This window comes from Schistocerca gregaria, chromosome 6, assembly GCF_023897955.1.
Source record: "Schistocerca gregaria isolate iqSchGreg1 chromosome 6, iqSchGreg1.2, whole genome shotgun sequence".
NCBI classification, from domain to species: domain Eukaryota; kingdom Metazoa; phylum Arthropoda; class Insecta; order Orthoptera; family Acrididae; genus Schistocerca; species Schistocerca gregaria.
Window position 1 is genome coordinate 251,389,007 of NC_064925.1, and position 18,296 is coordinate 251,407,302.

General features: G+C 39.6%; 1 protein-coding gene across 15 annotated transcripts in view; it reads right to left on the reverse strand.

The window, feature by feature from the left end:
• LOC126277885 (protein turtle-like) overlaps window positions 1-18,296 on the reverse strand; it is a 798,080-nt gene that overhangs the window by 93,960 nt on the left and 685,824 nt on the right. For all 15 annotated transcript variants that reach the window (XM_049977425.1, XM_049977435.1, XM_049977434.1 and 12 more), the window contains one exon: window positions 12,062-12,280. In XM_049977425.1, the coding sequence (XP_049833382.1) occupies window positions 12,062-12,280 (219 nt within the window). The remainder of the gene's footprint in view (window positions 1-12,061; window positions 12,281-18,296) is intronic.

Genomic DNA, 18,296 nt, shown 5'->3' on the forward strand with positions numbered 1-18,296 from the left:
TTTCTCTTCAACTCCTGTATCATTTACAAACAGATTAAACATCAATGCCCCCATTATTGAACCTTTAAATTTTAATGGCTTTGATTTCTGAGTGGCATGAGTTCCCTACAGATACATACTGTTTGCTGTTGCATAGTTATGATTGCATCCACTTCTGCTTGAACGCCATGCAGCATAACCTCTGTTATCTGGTCTTTCATTAGCTGACTCCTTTGATTATCCGACCATGTATGGTTTTGGTTTTATTAAGAAAGAAATAAGGAGATCCCATTTCCAGGCTCTATCATAAGAGAAAAAGCTTTTGAGATGCATCACAAACTACTGGGGGAGGGGGGGGGGGGTTGAGGTAAGAGGGGGGGGGGCTATTAGGCAAGTTGCTATTTCAAGTGAAAAACATTCTGCTGGTCATACACATAAGGAGTTCACTGAAAAAATAGGCTCAGCAAATAACTGGTAGCTGAGTAATTACAAAACATTGATGAGAGTGGGCTAAGCTACAAAATACTCCTGCATAAAACTCTTTCTTCAAAGAATGCAACTGTCACAGCCACGAAACTACCAAAGGATAGGCTGACCACTACAACATATAGTAACACAAGTGGTGACCATAAATTGTCGTTGTTTGTAATTGGCAAATATTCAACAAAATTCAGCACTTCCTGTTTATCACAAAGTTAAAAATAGTGCTTAGATGAGTGGTAATTTGTTACAAGAATGGTTTTTTGGTACATTTGTTCTGGCTGTTAAAAAATACTTGGAATTTAAACACCTACCACCCCATGCAAATGTATTTCTAGGTAATGCCCCAAGCCATGCCTCTAAGTCTGAAATTCAACAAGCTGACATAAAAGCTAAGTCCTCTACCCCTCGCCCCACATGACTTCAGTAATACAACTGCTGGACCAGGGAGTTGCTGAGTGGTTAAAATGACATTACAGGAAGAAATGTGTCAGCACTTTGTTAGAGAGAACAGAAAATGGTAGTGATCTTTTTAAAAAATGAAAAGCCTCAGTATAAAAAATGTAAATTACATAGTTGCTCAAGCTTGCAAAGAACTTAAAAAAACAATTCTACAAACATCATGGAAGATTGTTAGTCCTAGCCTAAGAACTACCAGAAACTAATGAGACACAGCAGATTTAGTCAATGATTTCCAAAATCTCCAGAATGATATCCAACCTACTGATGTAGAGGAATAGTTAGCAGAAGGTGATGGTGCTGTTGTTACCAATGAAGAGTATGAAGATGGTAATATCATAAATCTTATTTTGCAAGAGGCATCACAGGACGAAGAAAAGGAAAAGATAAAGTCAGCACCTCTGCAGAAAGGATGCATTGAAGATTGCCCTCAAATACTTGGCACAACAGCCAACTGCTACAGCTATAGACATACTGTGGGCACACAAATGATGAGATGGAGCCACAGAGTCAAGATTTAAGAAACTGGAACATAAAAACATTTTACACTTTTTTAAGCAGACTACTAGTGTCTAAAATTTTCTGTTTTTCTTTCTCTTTACCTGAAATGTAATGTTTTGTTCCTAATTTTGATTTATTACATTGTTTTGAGCTCTGTAAATGACTTGCTCCATTTTCCTCTGATTATACGACCTTTGCAGCGTCTTTGTCCCCACCATTGGCTCCAAAAGTGACAATTAATTGTGGTTGTATTGCAGTTTTCCAATTTTTCTATCAGTACTCCATAGGCACTGGTGTTGAATGCTTTTAAGAGGTACAAAAACATTTGAGAGACAATTTTTTTTCATCTACACACCGTATAATGTATCATGCCAGACTGACAATTACTGATTCTGTAGTTTTACTGGCCGGCCAATGTGGCCGAGCAGTTCTAGGCGCGGACCGCTACGGTCGCAGGTTCGAATCCTGCCTCAGGCATGAATGTGTGTGATGTCCTTAGGTTAGTAAGGTTTAAGTCATCCTAAGTTCTAGGGGACTGATGACCTCAGATGTTAAGTCTCATAGTGCTCAGAGCGATTTGAACTATTTGTAGGTTTACCCTTTCTGAAACTATCTGTGATGGAACAAAATGTTATGTTTGTCCAGATAAACAACAGTAGCTGTTGGGCTCTTCCTTGTCATCTTTCTTGTACACTGGCATGACCCTGCTTATCTTCAGTTTTTCTGGAAAAATTCCATCTCTGAAATTCCATCTGCATTACCTTATTTTTAGTGTTCATTGTGATGGTGTAACTGCAGCTGTTTTTGCCTCTCTTATAATTTTTGTATACTTTTTTTGTTATATTTCATAGTTTTTAGCTTCACCGATCTGTCTCAGTCCCTGCAACTTCACACGCTGTTCAAAAAATACTTCACTAGTAACCCATTGTGTCTGATCTTTTGTCTCTTTACTTTGGGGAATGCTGCACTAAAATGGTATTTAACTTTTGTAAAAAAGGAATCCTTACATTCTGTACCTGCAGAGTTTAATTCCAGATTTTCCTACTTAATATTGTTCTAAAGTTGTTAATACTTGGTTTACTGATGATCCTGATTTCTTTGGTTGTTCAATTTGATACTAATACTATGAAATCAGTTCTCAACAGCAGAAGAACTGTCCATTATGAGCAGATATTTCTGTTTGAACTACATGTGAACATCATCACACTACTAACATTAGTAATGAAGTGCCTGACTTTGGAAGTAACTTTTGTTGGGACAGGTATTGTTGTCCCCAGGTTATATCCCCATGTCGTACTTTATTAACAATTCTTCAAAATCTTGTCTTGTTTTTTTATACTTTTCCCATGACAAAATTAGTCTTTACAATATCAATGCTCCTCTTTATATTCAACTGCAAAGTATGATAGAAATTTCTTTTTCCTTTCACAAAGATGTTAATCTTGCCACCTGGTGATCTGTACACACTAAACACTTTTAAGTCATCTGTCAATATGCCAGTAATTTTGAAGTCTTCTTCTTTAATTACGGGTAATGTCACACCTTTACTCTTTGGAGTATTTAGGAGTTTGCCTATTTTAATTTATACAGAAATTGTATCACCTTGATGTTTAGATCTACACAAGTAATTAGAGAAGATATAGTCCTTTATTGTTAGATTATCTACTTGACATTCAGTTACACCATGTTCACTGGTGCATAATATGTCTAATTGTATTTCACTTTTTCTGCTTCTAGATCATTACTACCAGTGTATTGGTTAATCTGGTGTAGTACTTTTATGTAAGTTTCCTTTTCATGATTTGCATATTTTGGACTGTATTCTGAGAGTATATTCTGTATTGTCTCCTTTTTAGGTGGTGCTTTTGATTTTCACCCCCATCAGACCACATTAGTTCCCATCATTTCTAATGATTTTGTAGGTACCTGTGAACATTCTGCTGATTGAGTGTGTTATACACCACAGTCTATTTAAATGCATGAAACACTCTAATAGGCATTTACTGCCTAGAAATATATCTGGGTACACAGTTTGCCTTGGACATAAATTTGTTACTCTCTAATCTCCTTTTTATGATTTCAGTCAGTACGGGCCTGGGTCCTACGTTAGCAATTCTTCCCAAATGAATTGTGCTTCTTGTCTCATAAGTAATTTCTTCTTTGCTGCTGCTTCTTAAAGAATTCATTCCAATGCGTACAAACACATCAGTGTAATTACATTTGGATTCAGAATCCATTTCTGCAGTTGGTGGATTTGCAATTCTCACATTTCTAAAATATTTGTCAAGTTGTTGCATTCGAATTCCAGGTCACACATCAATTTTGCAGTTGGGCAGTGATATTTCTCAGTAGCGAGTTGCCAGTTGTAAGAAATTCATTTCCTTTCCATTGTACTGCTATGGTCTTTTCTTTTATTTTACCTTCCGTCACAAACATCTATATTTATCTACAGATTTTTGCCTCACTGAATTTATTGTGGTAGTATCAGAAACACAGGATAAGTTACAGTTTTTAAAATCTGTGTGAGCATATTTATTTTTGCAGTCTTGTTGTATTTCCATTCTACAGATTTCACACACATAGGACTGTTTTCCTTGGATTACTCTATAATGTCTGTTCTTTATGGTCAATATTTTGGGTTGTAATGTCTCAGTGTCACTTTGTGGTAACTTGACAATTTCTTTTTTTGAATCCGCTGCACTTACAAGATCAGCTGCTTCCACACTAGACAGCTGCACCATGTCCATAGACAATGATCAGTAGTCAATTTTATGTTTACTTTCACATATTTTCTGTGGAACCAGTAGTTGCATCTGACACACAAAATAACTTTCAAAAACCTTTCATTGCACATTTTTCACTTTCACTAAAAAAGAACTGTTTACTTTTTGTATTGTTTACTTGAACAAGAGCAAAGAGTTCCTTCACTTTCTTATTGGTGCCATTTTTGCAGCTCATTACACTTGGTCACATGTATCAGACACGTAGTGGTAATGCTATGAAGGAGGTGTGGCTTGTAGTATCCACATGGGGAAAGGCAGAGGCATTTGCCACCAGAACTATCCTAGGCCTCGGGCTATGGTGCAGGTAGTCACCACAACAACAATTTTAGATGGGGAGAGCAGGGGTGCGTAATGTCACACACTAACTAAAAATTTACAAACTGTACCTCCTTTTGCTTTCATAAGTAACATTTACAATTTTTTCACAATAAATTGTACTAAAAGACGTTTTGGAGAGATTTTTAATGCAGTGTATGTTGGCTTCAGTTCATGCTTAATGTTTTCCACATTTTCATTTCTATACTTGATATGTTTAATGTTTTGCAAGTGTTCAATATATTCTTGAGACAGCCTCAGTGTTTCTGTGATGTAGCAGATCTTGTGCTGTGATTTGTTTTGTAAGCAAACTGAACAGCCCCCACATTAAGTGTTTGTGAAGCTAGTGTACCACATTTGTTGGCTTTTGTATTTATACAATTTTCAAATCATTTGATTTGATGCATAGAAGACATGTCAAGATTTACAACAAGAAACATTTTAGGAGAAATACAGAAGTTTATATTATTTTTTACACATTTCTGAAACACTGCTACACAAATACATACCATAGTTTTAAATTTACAGAAATAAGATGTCTAATTACCTTGTTCAAAATGTGAAACTGTCCTTAATGAATTCTTCAACAGAATAATAACACTTTGGAAGATTAGCATTTTTAATAATAACACTTCTCCACCAGAAGAGTAAAGAATAATATTTCCAATGAATCAAGCTCCATGTTAAATATATTTACATGGTTTACTTCTTTGATATAGTGATGATTGCAAGTTACCTTTATTTCACTCTGCTTTAATGATTTAGTTTCAGATTGCATCATTTTGGTTTTGGTTACATTGAATTTTAGATCATTTTCATGGAACCAAGATTCAAGTTGTACTAAAGTATTTTTGAAACTTCCTGAAATTCTTTCATGCACCTCATCATCAATTAGAACTTGATGTATCATCAGCAAATAAAACTGAATTAACATAAATAGCTAGTGATAGGTTGCTTTTGTAGAAAAGAAACAGATGGGGATCCAATATCGAACCTTTGGCGACTCCTTGAGCAATATTTTCCAGTTTGATGAGTAATTTCTTGAATTTGAAGTCACACTTATGCTTTATTTCCTATCTGTTAAGTAAGAGTTGAAGCAACGTAAGCAGTGACACTGATTTCATATATCTGTAACTTATGGAGAAATAAGGAGTGTTTCACTGAACTGAAAGCTTCTGTCAGATCACAGAATATTGCTGTAATATAAGCATTAAAGATCTCTGCAAAGTGTCACCATTATTTGTATGGTGTATTGTGCCAAATGATGTGATGTCAGTGTGAAAACATGTTATCACTAATTTTTAAGCTCTTCATTTAGTAGGTGAAATAGACAGTTCCAACAAAGGAATTCCCTCTCCTACTAATGTACGTTTTGCTTATTTTAATTTTTTTGTTCATAGGAAAATGAAATTGTTTGTTCTCCTGCACTGCAAAATTTTGACAATTTAATAGTTGTTTATCAAGCTAACTTTTGGCTAACAAATTGCACACCAAATTCATAATGTGATGTTTTCAGACTTGCAGTATGTTGCAGTTATATACAAGAAAATAAAACTCACAAGAAACTCAGGTGCAACACCCTCACAAAAAGAAACTTGCTAAGAACAGTAATGTAACACTTTTCCCCACATATTTTCACTATTCATGTGTGACCCCCTCGCCAGGTGGTGACATTATTTTAACATATTCTAATGCACTCTAGTGAGACATTTACAAACTTATTCCTAAACTGGATAAATTACCAGTGCCAGAGGCAAAAAACTATCTAAAATATTAATATTAAATGATGATTAATGACCCTTCAGAGTGTAATGCAGATACACAGACACAGGAATTCAATAGCAAAATTTCTGCCATTCAGTTCAGTTCCTTGTTATGTATGCAGCAGAATGTGAAAATCATGAAGAATTTGGTAGGCCACCCTTAGGCTCTGATAGTCATGACAGTGGGAGGTCCATAAGGGTTGTATTATGTAGATGGCATGCCCTCAAGACCCTATGACATAGAGAGAACAGGCGCTTCAATGTTTGCCTTAAGACTAGCTACTACCTGTTCAAAAAGGTCACTTGATACCAACAGTTCTAAAAACATTCACTGCCATTATTCAAGTGGGAACTATTCTACATGCTTGTAATTATTGAAATGTTGTAATACTTTACTGAGATATAAATTTTAATGTATGTTTTGGAGCAGCTCCACCTCAAAGCCTTTAACTATGAGCTGCACCTGTACGAAGTAATGTGAAGTGGGATAGTCACACAAAATTAATTGTAGGAAAGTTAAATAGATATTAAATTGTTTTACAGATTCTGAGTAATATTAAAACAACTGCAAATAATAACAACATAATGCAAGCTATTTTGAGGACTGCTAGTCTGTCTAATCTCTGGTAAGTCAGATTAAATGAGTAGGCAGGTGATTCTGGTTAGTTCAAGAGTATAATGGACAAACTCCAGAATATTATAAAAATCTTTGGAAGGAGGACAATATTATTTTTAAGAAATGCTATTGGAAATATTTAAAGGTGCAGTATTTTGAGACAGACAATGTGGAACATAGGAGCATGCAAAGAGGGGGTTTATACGTGGACAAGGAAAAATAATTCCTGGATTTTTTCTGGATTTCCTGGTTAAAAATACACTTTCTCCTGGGTGACAGTATATTTTCCCTTATCAATCTGCTGAATGGTTATGGTTTTATACACGGGCGTACAATTTCCTGGCATTTTACAAAACGTAATTCAGGGAAAAGACACACTTGGAAATATCTCTGATGAGCAGCAACATGTACGCTGCGTATTTTCGTATAACAAAAGCATACATTGGAATTCCACCAAACACCGCATGTTACTTTTTGAATCATTGAAATCAAGATTTTGATGCACTTTTGTAAGCCATTTGTAGCTCATGTCACATGATCTCGCCAGCTGATGACAGCGGATATTCAGAGCATAGGACATGTGATGTAGTCAGCCAACACCAACATCACTGTTAAGTAGCACAAACACACAAACAGGGAAAGTTAATAGTTTAAATTAACATACGTAGAGTTGCTACAAGAAAAGCAAAGCTTTCACATATAATATTGGTCTCAAGCTGCAAGTGAAGCCAAGCTTTCCACTATACTGTTTATCTTTTTTGCATGTATTACACTGTAAGATATATCACACAAATGTGCCAGTAAAATTTTTAAAATGACATAAATGTCTGATCTTCATGGTTTGAAATTCTTCTAAATGGATCATCATCAAAGAGTTTATTTTTAAATGAGAGTCAAATGCTCTGTGATTTAATAAATTCATGGTGCATTCTTGCACATAGTTCAACTTACGTAAAAGGACATTTACTTTGAAAGTAATGCTTTTCAAACCACTATTCGCAATATTTTCCTGCGACCTGTTAGAAATAGGTTTGTTTCAGCAGCTGCCAGAGAGTGCAGATAACAGGCAACACCGCTCTTGGATAACTATCATGATGTAGGAAGCTCGTGTGTACATACGTGTAAAACATTGAAAGATCATACAATATGTCATAAAAGAAACAGGACATCAGAGGATACTGCAAGAGCATCAGAATTTCGTGAACCATTTTAAAATATGCACACTTAAAGTGCATACTTAAAGGGCACATTTATATATCCAGATTCCCAATGAAGTAGATCTTGACCTGATATTAAGCTTTTCAGTGTGGTTTTCGGGATGTAAATTTTCTTGGAGCACTAGTACTGTATTATATCATGTTTGGTTCTTTATTATGGTATAATGCCATACGTACTACAAAATGAAAATGTGCACTTGAAATGCAGTGAACAGTTGAAACTAGCCAGTACTGTGGAATTAAACATTTTGTTTCAAATACATTGACTGCCTCTGCGGAAAAAGTTAACAAAAGTCAAATTTCTTTAGCAAACAGACAAAAATAACTTCACTATTCCACAAGGCGATTAGTGCTTGACTGTCAGAAAAGTGAAAATAAATAAAATCTGAAACCAATGACATATTTCTGCCTTCTGTAATTATGTGGATGTGTTTTAATTCACTTGATAGCTCCCGGCCACAGATATCTGTTTTGTTTTCATTTGACGTGAGAGTAAACGAATAAGAAACAGCAACATCACTAAATGTAAACACAGGTCACATGGAGACTACCCACTATAACTCAGACTGCTCTGCGCATCAGCCCCGGACCTACGACATATACGAACCGGGTCAGTACTAAAAAAAATTGAATTTTCTAAATACGTGCATCTTGTAGCACACATCTTTCTGAAAAGTCTGAAACATAAAACATATGTATTCGAGGAAATGTAAGACATATTATTTGGTCTTAAGTATGCCTAAGTGCTGAGCCGTGCCTCTTCATAAAGCATTTTTCTACCGCTCGTCCAAACTATATTCAGTAGAGTGGAAATTGAAATGTCCTGTGGTGTCTCTCCTGCTCCCAGTTGGCCGGTTTGACAGCCTGGCCCCTCTTTAAAAAAATCTCACCATTAATAGCGGATGGGATTATTTGTAATCTAGAGAAAAGGACTCTTAAGGAAATCTGAACTCTTTATTGCCTATTAGTTAATAACTTGCTGTTTTGTGTGATATAAAATTAAATATAGGATATATAAAATCAATACTGACAAGAAATAAGCAAGAAATTACACATTTCTTCAAACCTTAGCTCCTAGCAGTTTTTTCTCTCTAATCTTGCTATAGCTTTACATGGTGTGCTTTCCTTTCTGCAAAAGAATCTATTACCTCATCAAAGTTCGTCAAACGTTTTGCTACATGAAAAATGGAAATGTCATTATCTAATACTGAAAAAGCTGTTAATACAAATAATACCCAAGACTTGTGTCGTTTCTCGATCTGATTACGTCTATTTGTCACTGTCTGCTAGATAAAACAAAATAGGCCTTTCTAAAATGGCAGCAATTTTGAAACACACCAAATAAACAAGCCTGTTTTGGCACAAATGGCCATTTTTATGAAATGACAAACTATAAGTACCAATATCAAATGCCTATTAGGCCTACTACAAGCAAAAAGCTTCATGTTAGGAAATAGTTTCACATTTCATTCATACACACCAGCTTCTCAAGCACGAGATCAAATAGTAATATTATGAAATTTTTGAATAAATTTGGAATAGTCTTATTCTTACATAATTTGTGTGATGTCCCCGTTTCTTCTCCTTCCTCGTTCTAACAAACAACCTCATCACCACCAATTCTGTAGCTACTGCTGCCACTGTCAAAATTTGTTCGCCGATTAACTTCACTAACCGTGCCAGAATCACAGGTTTAGTTATCCCGCAATTATTTTCTGGTTAGGCGTTATTACGTGTTCGAACAACACATTTTCAGTGTTAATTCCAGAAAAGAACTTAAGTGGCTGCTAGCCGCAGACTGAACTACTGGTCCTTACTAGTGTAGCGATCTGGCCAAAAATTTTCTGTCAAAATTTCATTTTCTTTGATACGCCGAGAAGATAATACGTAATCTTTCTCACCTGTTATTCCAGTCAGTTGCTTATTTCCATTCTGGTAGTCTGAATCTATGGATTTTATTAGTAATTATAACAATTCTGATCATTCGCAAAGCCAATCAACCACATAATCAGACAGAGATTGGCATTCATCCGTTCAGCTTTACTCCCTCAGCTCTTATAGCTCTGCCCCCTTTTGTCTGCGAAAAGTTTATTTCTAGATGCGACGAGGATTCTCCTGGCAGAGACATTATGTACACTATGCATGCATTCAAAAGTTAACTAATGACTCATTCAGAAATCAACTTAAAATGTGTTCAAAAATGTTCAAAAACCAACAGGGAAGCCTTTCAAAATCATATGAATAATCGATAAACAAACGTGCACTGGATGCTAGGTGCTTTGGGAAACAAGTTTTTTCCCTCAAGAATATGAATTTGGTGCCCCCTTTTCCCAGTAGCATCTAGCTGCTTGCTGTGACTGCTTGCACAGCCAAAAGTCACATTCCTTTTGCCAGAAGAGGGAGAATCTACTACTCAAACATGACCCAACTGCGCATTCCCATGAGTCCGCGCGTAACTGCTAAAACAAATCGAATGTAAACAGTTGTGACTTCACACTCATTGGAGGCCATTTGTTGTTATGAAGCACTGCATAGTCTTCCTAAAGCCTTTGACACACTTTCAATTGTCAGACACGAGCATGAGCACTGTGTGTCGTCGTTGAATACGGCATATTTCCTTTGCAATTTAAGTTATTTTAATTTTTTTCTCTCGTTTATGTTTTATTGTTTTAAGTATTATTCTGCAGTAGCGGTATACAGTAATATCCTTTGTTAGAGTATCAGTTCTTACCAGTCAAAATTACAAAAATTTAACTGAAAACTAAAACAATGAAAAATTCCCGGAATTCTAAAAACATCCCGGGTTTTTCCCGGATCTCCCAGTTGTCCCAGGTTGTACACACCCTGAAAGAGAGGCAAAGAATTGCATGAAGTACCCTGCATCATACATTATGATTTAGCTAGTGAAGTGTGTGTGGATGTAGAGTCAAATACTTATAGTTCCTCACGTTCATTTTTTGTTCTTGCAGATGGAATGGAACAAGTATAGTTCATTTAATGAAGAGGCAGATGGTGAAATACTTGAAATTGTCAACAGATGTTTCATGGGAAAACATTATCACCATTTTAACAGGCTGCTTACTACTTTTTATAGAACTCCACAACCAGAAAAAATAATTTTCTTAAAAAATGAACATTGTATGTATGACATTTTATGTATGATATCACACCAGGATGCTGCTATTGTATGAAGCTTTATTCAAGAGTTGTACAGTTAGGATATAAACTTATTTCGGCTGCATGCCATTTTCAAGTGAAATCAATATCTCATCATTGATATTGTACCTGTCAAATATTTCTGCATATTGTATTTGTAGCGCAGACGGAGTTTTTTTCCTTTTCTTTTGTGTGTGTGTGTTTATATATATTCCCAACAGTAGACATTTTTGCAAAAAATTGTTGTTGAAAGTTCGTTTTCCACAAATCCGATATCTACTCTAGAGAAGAAAATATACATAAACAAAAACAACTCAATCTGCATTAAAAATGCAATATGCAGAAATATTGGACAGCTGCAATGTCAACAATGAGGTATGGAAATCGCTTGGAAGCAGCAATGCAACTGAAATAAGCATATCGCCTAACTGTACAACTCTTGAATAAAACTTCATAAAATAGTGGCATCCCGGTATAATAATAAATATAAAATGTCTTAACAAGACATCTACTATGTTGTAGGTATTAAATGTAAGAACAGTGTTAAGTTCTTGGAATTACAGGTATATGACAACCTCATTTGGAAAATCCACTGCCAGAATTAATCAAGTGCCTTGGTTCAGTATATTTACGTGTTCATGATTCCTACTACGGGCAGGGGATTTAACAATGAATAAACTACTTTGTTCTGCATGTCTACATTCACTAATTGTTATAGAATTAATCTCTGGAGAAATTAAAATCACAGGAACAATATTTTCAAAATACAGAAGTGTTTAAAGAATGTCTTACCCGCTGCCACTGGATCGTAGGTTTCTGCGTGCCTTCAGCTTCTTGTGCATCACAATGCATTTCAACAGTCTCTCCAACTTTGCGCTGATATATGCTCTCAGGTTCAATAGTAAATACAGGAGGCTTACGCACCAAGACTTCCATAGGACCAGAAGATCCCTGAGTGCCTTGTGCATTGTAAGGAGTGCACGTGTATCGTCCCTGGTGGCTTTGATTTACCTGCACAACCACACACAAAATCTACAGTTTTTAAAAGAAAATTATTTGTTTATCAGATAAAAGTAATCACAGAAATTAAAAATGCCAGTTCACAAATATTTATCTGATAGTAATAAACTATAAACCTTGAGTTTTGAGAAAAATGAGTGATTTGTTGGGGGCTGGTGGTAACATTATGGCCGCTGGCTGTAAAAGCTGAAGATTTATCTTCTTTAAGTCTTTTAGTATTCTCATTGGTGTCATAGCATTTTGACAATAGTTAAATTCATTTGCTTCTATCTTAAGAAAATTTATGGCAACTATTTTTGTGAGCTTCACTTGAAGCTTGCTACCTTACACACTACAACTTTTGAATGGTATAAAAAAAACTGATGTTAAATAAAGACAGGAATGTAAATGTGAATTTTTGTTGTTGACACATCAACATTTTTTTTTAGATTTAATTTTTAACTGAATATGTCAGAAAATTACTGACGGTACAAATAAATATAGTCTTGTAAAGTACCACAGAAAAGTAATACTAATTGTCTGCGAAGGAGAAATGAGCACAGTTACACAGATGACCTATCAAAATTTCGTTACACAAAATTTGTGACAGGATTTCAGTCCCAGAAAAATATTTGGTTGATGAAAAAGTTACTATGAGGCAGGTTGAGAAGCAACCACTGTAAAGAATGTAGGAAATCATTACTGGTAGTGGTTAACTGTCTCTACACTGAGTAATTTATGGTACTTCTCTTCATCAAGATACTCTTTAAACTTATTTCTTCAATCCCGAAGATTGTTATGCAAGAAAACATCTAAAGAATATGGGCTTCAAAGTTGCCACTATCGTAGAAGTTTAAAAAGGAAAAGACTGCCCCACACATGAGTAATGGGTGCTAAATATTTATTTTATTTTAAAAAAAGTTTATTATTTTAGGAGTCCTTCAAAATGTTTCATGCAATATACAGAGCAAATGCAAATAATTGGATGATTTCAACAGACCATATTTTCACTTCATCATCAACTGTATAAGAATTCACTATTATCAGAAAGAGGTAGATCCCAAGCATTTTCCACCAACTTTAATTGCATATAGCACGGACAACATATGTTGTTGGTTCAATAATTCTGGTAAATTTAAATGAAAGAATGGAATATTTTTGTTGTGCCTTGGTTATTCCAAGGATGGTATAAAGAATTTCAAAAATGTACAGCATACTATCCATTGTTGACAGCCGTCTGAATTGGTAAGTGTGTCACCTGCAACCGAAAATAGAGAAAACCGATTTTCGTGCTGTCATTATACCCTCATTCTGCCAATGTAATTGTCAAAGAGGGCGGAGGAGTGGACAGAGGTTCATGTCAATCTCTTGCCCTTGGGGTGGGAAACTGCCCCTAAAGGTGAAAGAATCAGCAATGACCAATGGCATGAGGACACAGAAGCCAATGGGAACCACCACACTAAAGACACACAATGTGTATCCACAGGACATGTGACCTGTAACTGAAAAAGTGACATGATGATCACGCCACCGGAGCCCGGGACAGAATGGGTGACAAGCTGTTGAACTCCGGATCCTGTTCCACCTCAGGAGGGGCAAGACCCAGTGGCAGGGACGATGGGGAAGGGACGACCACAGGTGAACCAGCCTCCTGAGAAACCGGGCCTGTGAGGGGGGCCGGCTCTCGCTGGGGCATCGCTAACGATGGCGATGGCAATGCCGGTGCTGGAGCTACTGGAGGCTGCCAAGGCCGAGAACCATTGCAGTGTGGCAGAGCCACAGTGGGGAGAGGTGGTAACGTCCCCTGAGAAACCAACATGGGTGTTGGCAATGGGGAAGCCGGTGTCCAAGAGGTCGGAGGGTGGATGCCCACACGTGGACGTAGCTGATTTTGGTGACGACGTACCACCCAGTCCCCCGCCTGCAAGGTATAGAGCCGGCGGCCATTTCGGCGCAGGACCAATGCCGGTATCCAATGTGGATTGCGACCAAACCCACGTGCCCAGACCGACATACCCAGTGGAAAGCCAGGTACTCAGTTTTGCGAAGACTGGCGAGGACCAGGCCAGAGGAGGTGCAGCAGAGTCCTAGTTTGGCACCCATGGAGGAGCTCTGCGGGGCTGCGTTCTCCCATTGGTGTGGTCCGGTAGGCCGTCAGGAAAAACGTCAATGCCTCCTCCACAGGAAATTCGTGCACATAGTTTTTCATTTGCGACTTAAATGTGCACACCATGCACTCGGCTTCCCCATTCAATTGTGGATGGAAGGGGGGAGAGCAAACGTGCCGAATACCGAAACGCCTACAAAAATCCTGGAAGGTCTGCGAAGTAAACTGTGGTCCATTGTCCGAGATCAGGGTGATTGGCAGACCTTCCACAGAAAAGATTTTTGCTAGTGCCTGGATTTCAACTTCTGAAGTGGTTGAGCAGCAGCGAACCACACATGGGAATCGGGAATAAGCATCAATGACAATGAGCCAAAACCATTGAGAAATGGGCCCGCAAAATCGATGTGAACACGTACCCATGCTTGGGTTGCCGGCGGCCATGAAGAGAACGCTGCCCTGGGAGATGCCTGTTGGCTTGCACACTGGGAACAGGCGGCCACCAAGTGCTCAATTTCTCTGTCAATACCAGGCCAGTACACATGTCTGCGAGCCAAGGTTTTAGTATGGGAAACACCCCAGTGCCCTGCATGTAATAACGTGAGGACCTCCCTCCGTAAACTTGCAGGAACAACCACGCGAGGAGCTGTATCCTTGGTAGCCAGAAGGAGAACTCCTTCCAAGACCGAGAGGCGGTCTCGTAGAATAAAATAATTACAAAGAGGGTCCGAGGCCCGACCTGGAGGGCGGGATGACCACCCCTGCTGAATGAGGCGAACTACTTTCCAGAGAACCGGATCAGCTGCCGTTTCCCTGGTGACTTGAGAACTAGTGATTGGGAAGCCGTCAACCGTTTGGCTGGACGCCACATCCAATTGAAAGCACATAATCTCCTCTCAATTGAACATAGGATCCGGGCCCACCGGATGACGGGAAAGAGGGTCGGCATTGGCATGCTGTCCGGTAGGGTGAAAATGAATGTACTTAGAGAGGAACAAGGCCCAGTGCTGTAGTCTGTGGGCTGCCCTATCCGGAATCTGAGAGGCAGGGCCAAATAACAATATTAACGGCTGATGGCCAGTGATTAACTGAAACTTCGTGCCATACAAGAAAGGGTGAAACTTGGTAACAGTGTAGACAATGGCCAAAGCCTCTTTTTCCACCTGGGAGTAATGGGCCTGCGCGGGACGAAGGGTTTTAGACGCAAACACTAGTGGCTGCTCAGAACCATCTGCATTGCGATGGGCCAGGACCACCCCCACCCCATACTGTGAAGCATCTGTAGCCAGGACCAATGGCTTATGGGGGTCAAAAGTAGCCAAACAGGGCGCCGACGTGAGGAGGCCCTTCAACGAGGTGAACGCTCGCTCGGATGCAGGAGACCAATCAAAAGGAACACCCTTGCACAGAAGGCAGTACAGGGGGCGGGATATGGTGGAAGCCCTGGGAATGAACCGGAGGTAATAGGCTATCTTGCCTAAAAAAGCTTGCAACTCTTTCAGCGAAGCGGGCCAAGGAAGGTCGATGATACCTTGGACCAAACTTCCTAGTGGCTGGTCGTTGTGCCGAGAGATGGTGTAGCCCACATACTCAGTGGACGGTTGGAAGAAGTTTGACTTACGCAGGTTGCAACGCAAGCCCGCAGACCTGAATTTGAGAAAGAGGGTGCGAAGGTTGTGCAAGTGTTCCTTCGTGCTGCAGCCTGTGACAATTATGTCATCCAGGTAATTAATACGACGAGGGATTGTCGACATGACATGCTCAAGATAACACTGGAATATCGTCGGGGCACTGGATATTCCGAAGGCCAACTGCTGGTATTGGTAAAGGCCAAACGGGGTGTTGACGACCGCCACCTGTTTGGAGTCCTCATCAAGTGGTATCTGATGATAAGCCTCCGAAAGATCAATTTTCGAAAAATATTGGCCTCCCACCACGGCGGAGAACAATTCATCAGCACGAGGCAAACGATAGGTGGCCACCACCAATTGGGAATTAATGGTAGCCTTGAAATCGCCACAAAGACGTAATTTTCCCGAAGGCTTCCTTACAATAACGAGAGGCGAAGCCCACTCACGCGCGAGTATATACCTATCCTTTTTTCCCCCTAAGGTAAGTCTTTCCGCTCCCGGGATTTCCCATGTGGAAGTTTCTTTCTATTATATATATATGACTTACCAAACAAAAGGGTTCCATGACCGTGGTACTTGATCGTCGGGAGTATGTGGCTGAGGGACTGCGTCGGCTTTCAGACAACACTACATACAAAGTTTGCCAAGGTAATCCCATTCCTGATGTCCAGGCGGAACTTCAAGGAATCCTCAGAACCTTAGGCCCCCTACAAAATCTTTCACCTGACTCCATCAACCTCCTGACCCCACAACCTCGCACTCCTACCTTCTACCTACTGCCTAAAATTCACAAACCCAAACATCCCAGCCGCCCCATTGTAGCTGGTTACCCAGCTCCCACTGAACGTATCTCTGCCTACGTAGATCAACACGTTCAACCCATTACATGTAGTCTCCCATCCTTCATCAAAGACACCAACCACTTTCCAGAACGCCTGGAATCCTTACCCAATCTGTTACCCCCAGAAACCATCCTTGTAACCATTGATGCCACTTCCTTATACACAAATATTCCGCATGTCCAGGGCTTCGCTGTGATGGAGCACTTCCTTTCATGCCGATCACCTGCCACCCTACCTAAAACCTCTTTCCTCATTACCTTAGCCAGCTTCATCCTGACCCACAACTTATTCACTTTTGAAGGCCAGACATACCAACAATTAAAGGCAACAGCCATGGGTACCAGGAAGGCCCCCTCGTATGCCAACCTATTTATGGGTCACTTAGAGGAAGCCTTCTTGGTTACCCAGGCCTGCCAACCCAACGTTTGGTACAGATTTATTGATGACATCTTCATGATCTGGACTCACAGTGAAGAAGAATTCCAGAATTTCCTCTCCAATCTCAACTCCTTTGGTTCCATCAGATTCACCTGGTCCTACTCCAAATCCCATGCCACTTTCCTTGACGTTGACCTCCATCTGTCCAATGGCCAGCTTCACACATCCGTCCACATCAAACCCACCAACAAGCAACAGTACCTCCATTATGACAGCTGCCACCCATTCCATATGAAACGGTCCCTTCCCTACAGCCTAGGCCTTCGTGGCAAACAAATATGCTCCAGTCCTGAATTCCTGGACCATTACACCAACAACCTGAAAACAGCTTTCGCATCCCGCAACTACCCTCCTGACCTGGTACAGAAGCAGATAACCAGAGCCACTTCCTCATCCCCTCAAACCCAGAACCTCTCACAGAAGAACCCCAAAAGTGCTCCACTTGTGACAGGATACTTCCCGGGGCTGGATCGGACTCTGAATGTGGCTCTCCAGCAGGGATACGACTTTCTAAAATCCTGCCCTGAAATGAGATCCATCCTTCATGAAATCCTCCCCACTCCACTAAGAGTGTCTTTCCGCCGTCCACCTAACCTTCGTAACCTCTTGGTTCATCCCTATGAAATCCCCAAACCACCTTCCCTACCCTCTGGCTCTTACCCTTGCAACCGCCCCCGGTGTAAAACCTGTCCTATGCACCCTCCCACCACCACCTACTCCAGTCCTGTAACCCGGAAGGTGTACACGATCAAAGGCAGAGCCACGTGTGAAAGCTCCCACGTGATTTACCAACTAACCTGCCTACACTGTGACGCTTTCTATGTGGGAATGACCAGCAACAAACTGTCCATTCGCATGAATGGACACAGGCAGACAGTGTTTGTTGGTAATGAGGATCACCCTGTGGCTAAACATGCCTTGGTACACGGCCAGCACATCTTGGCACAGTGTTACACCGTCCGAGTTATCTGGATACTTCCCACCAACACCAACCTATCCGAACTCCGGAGATG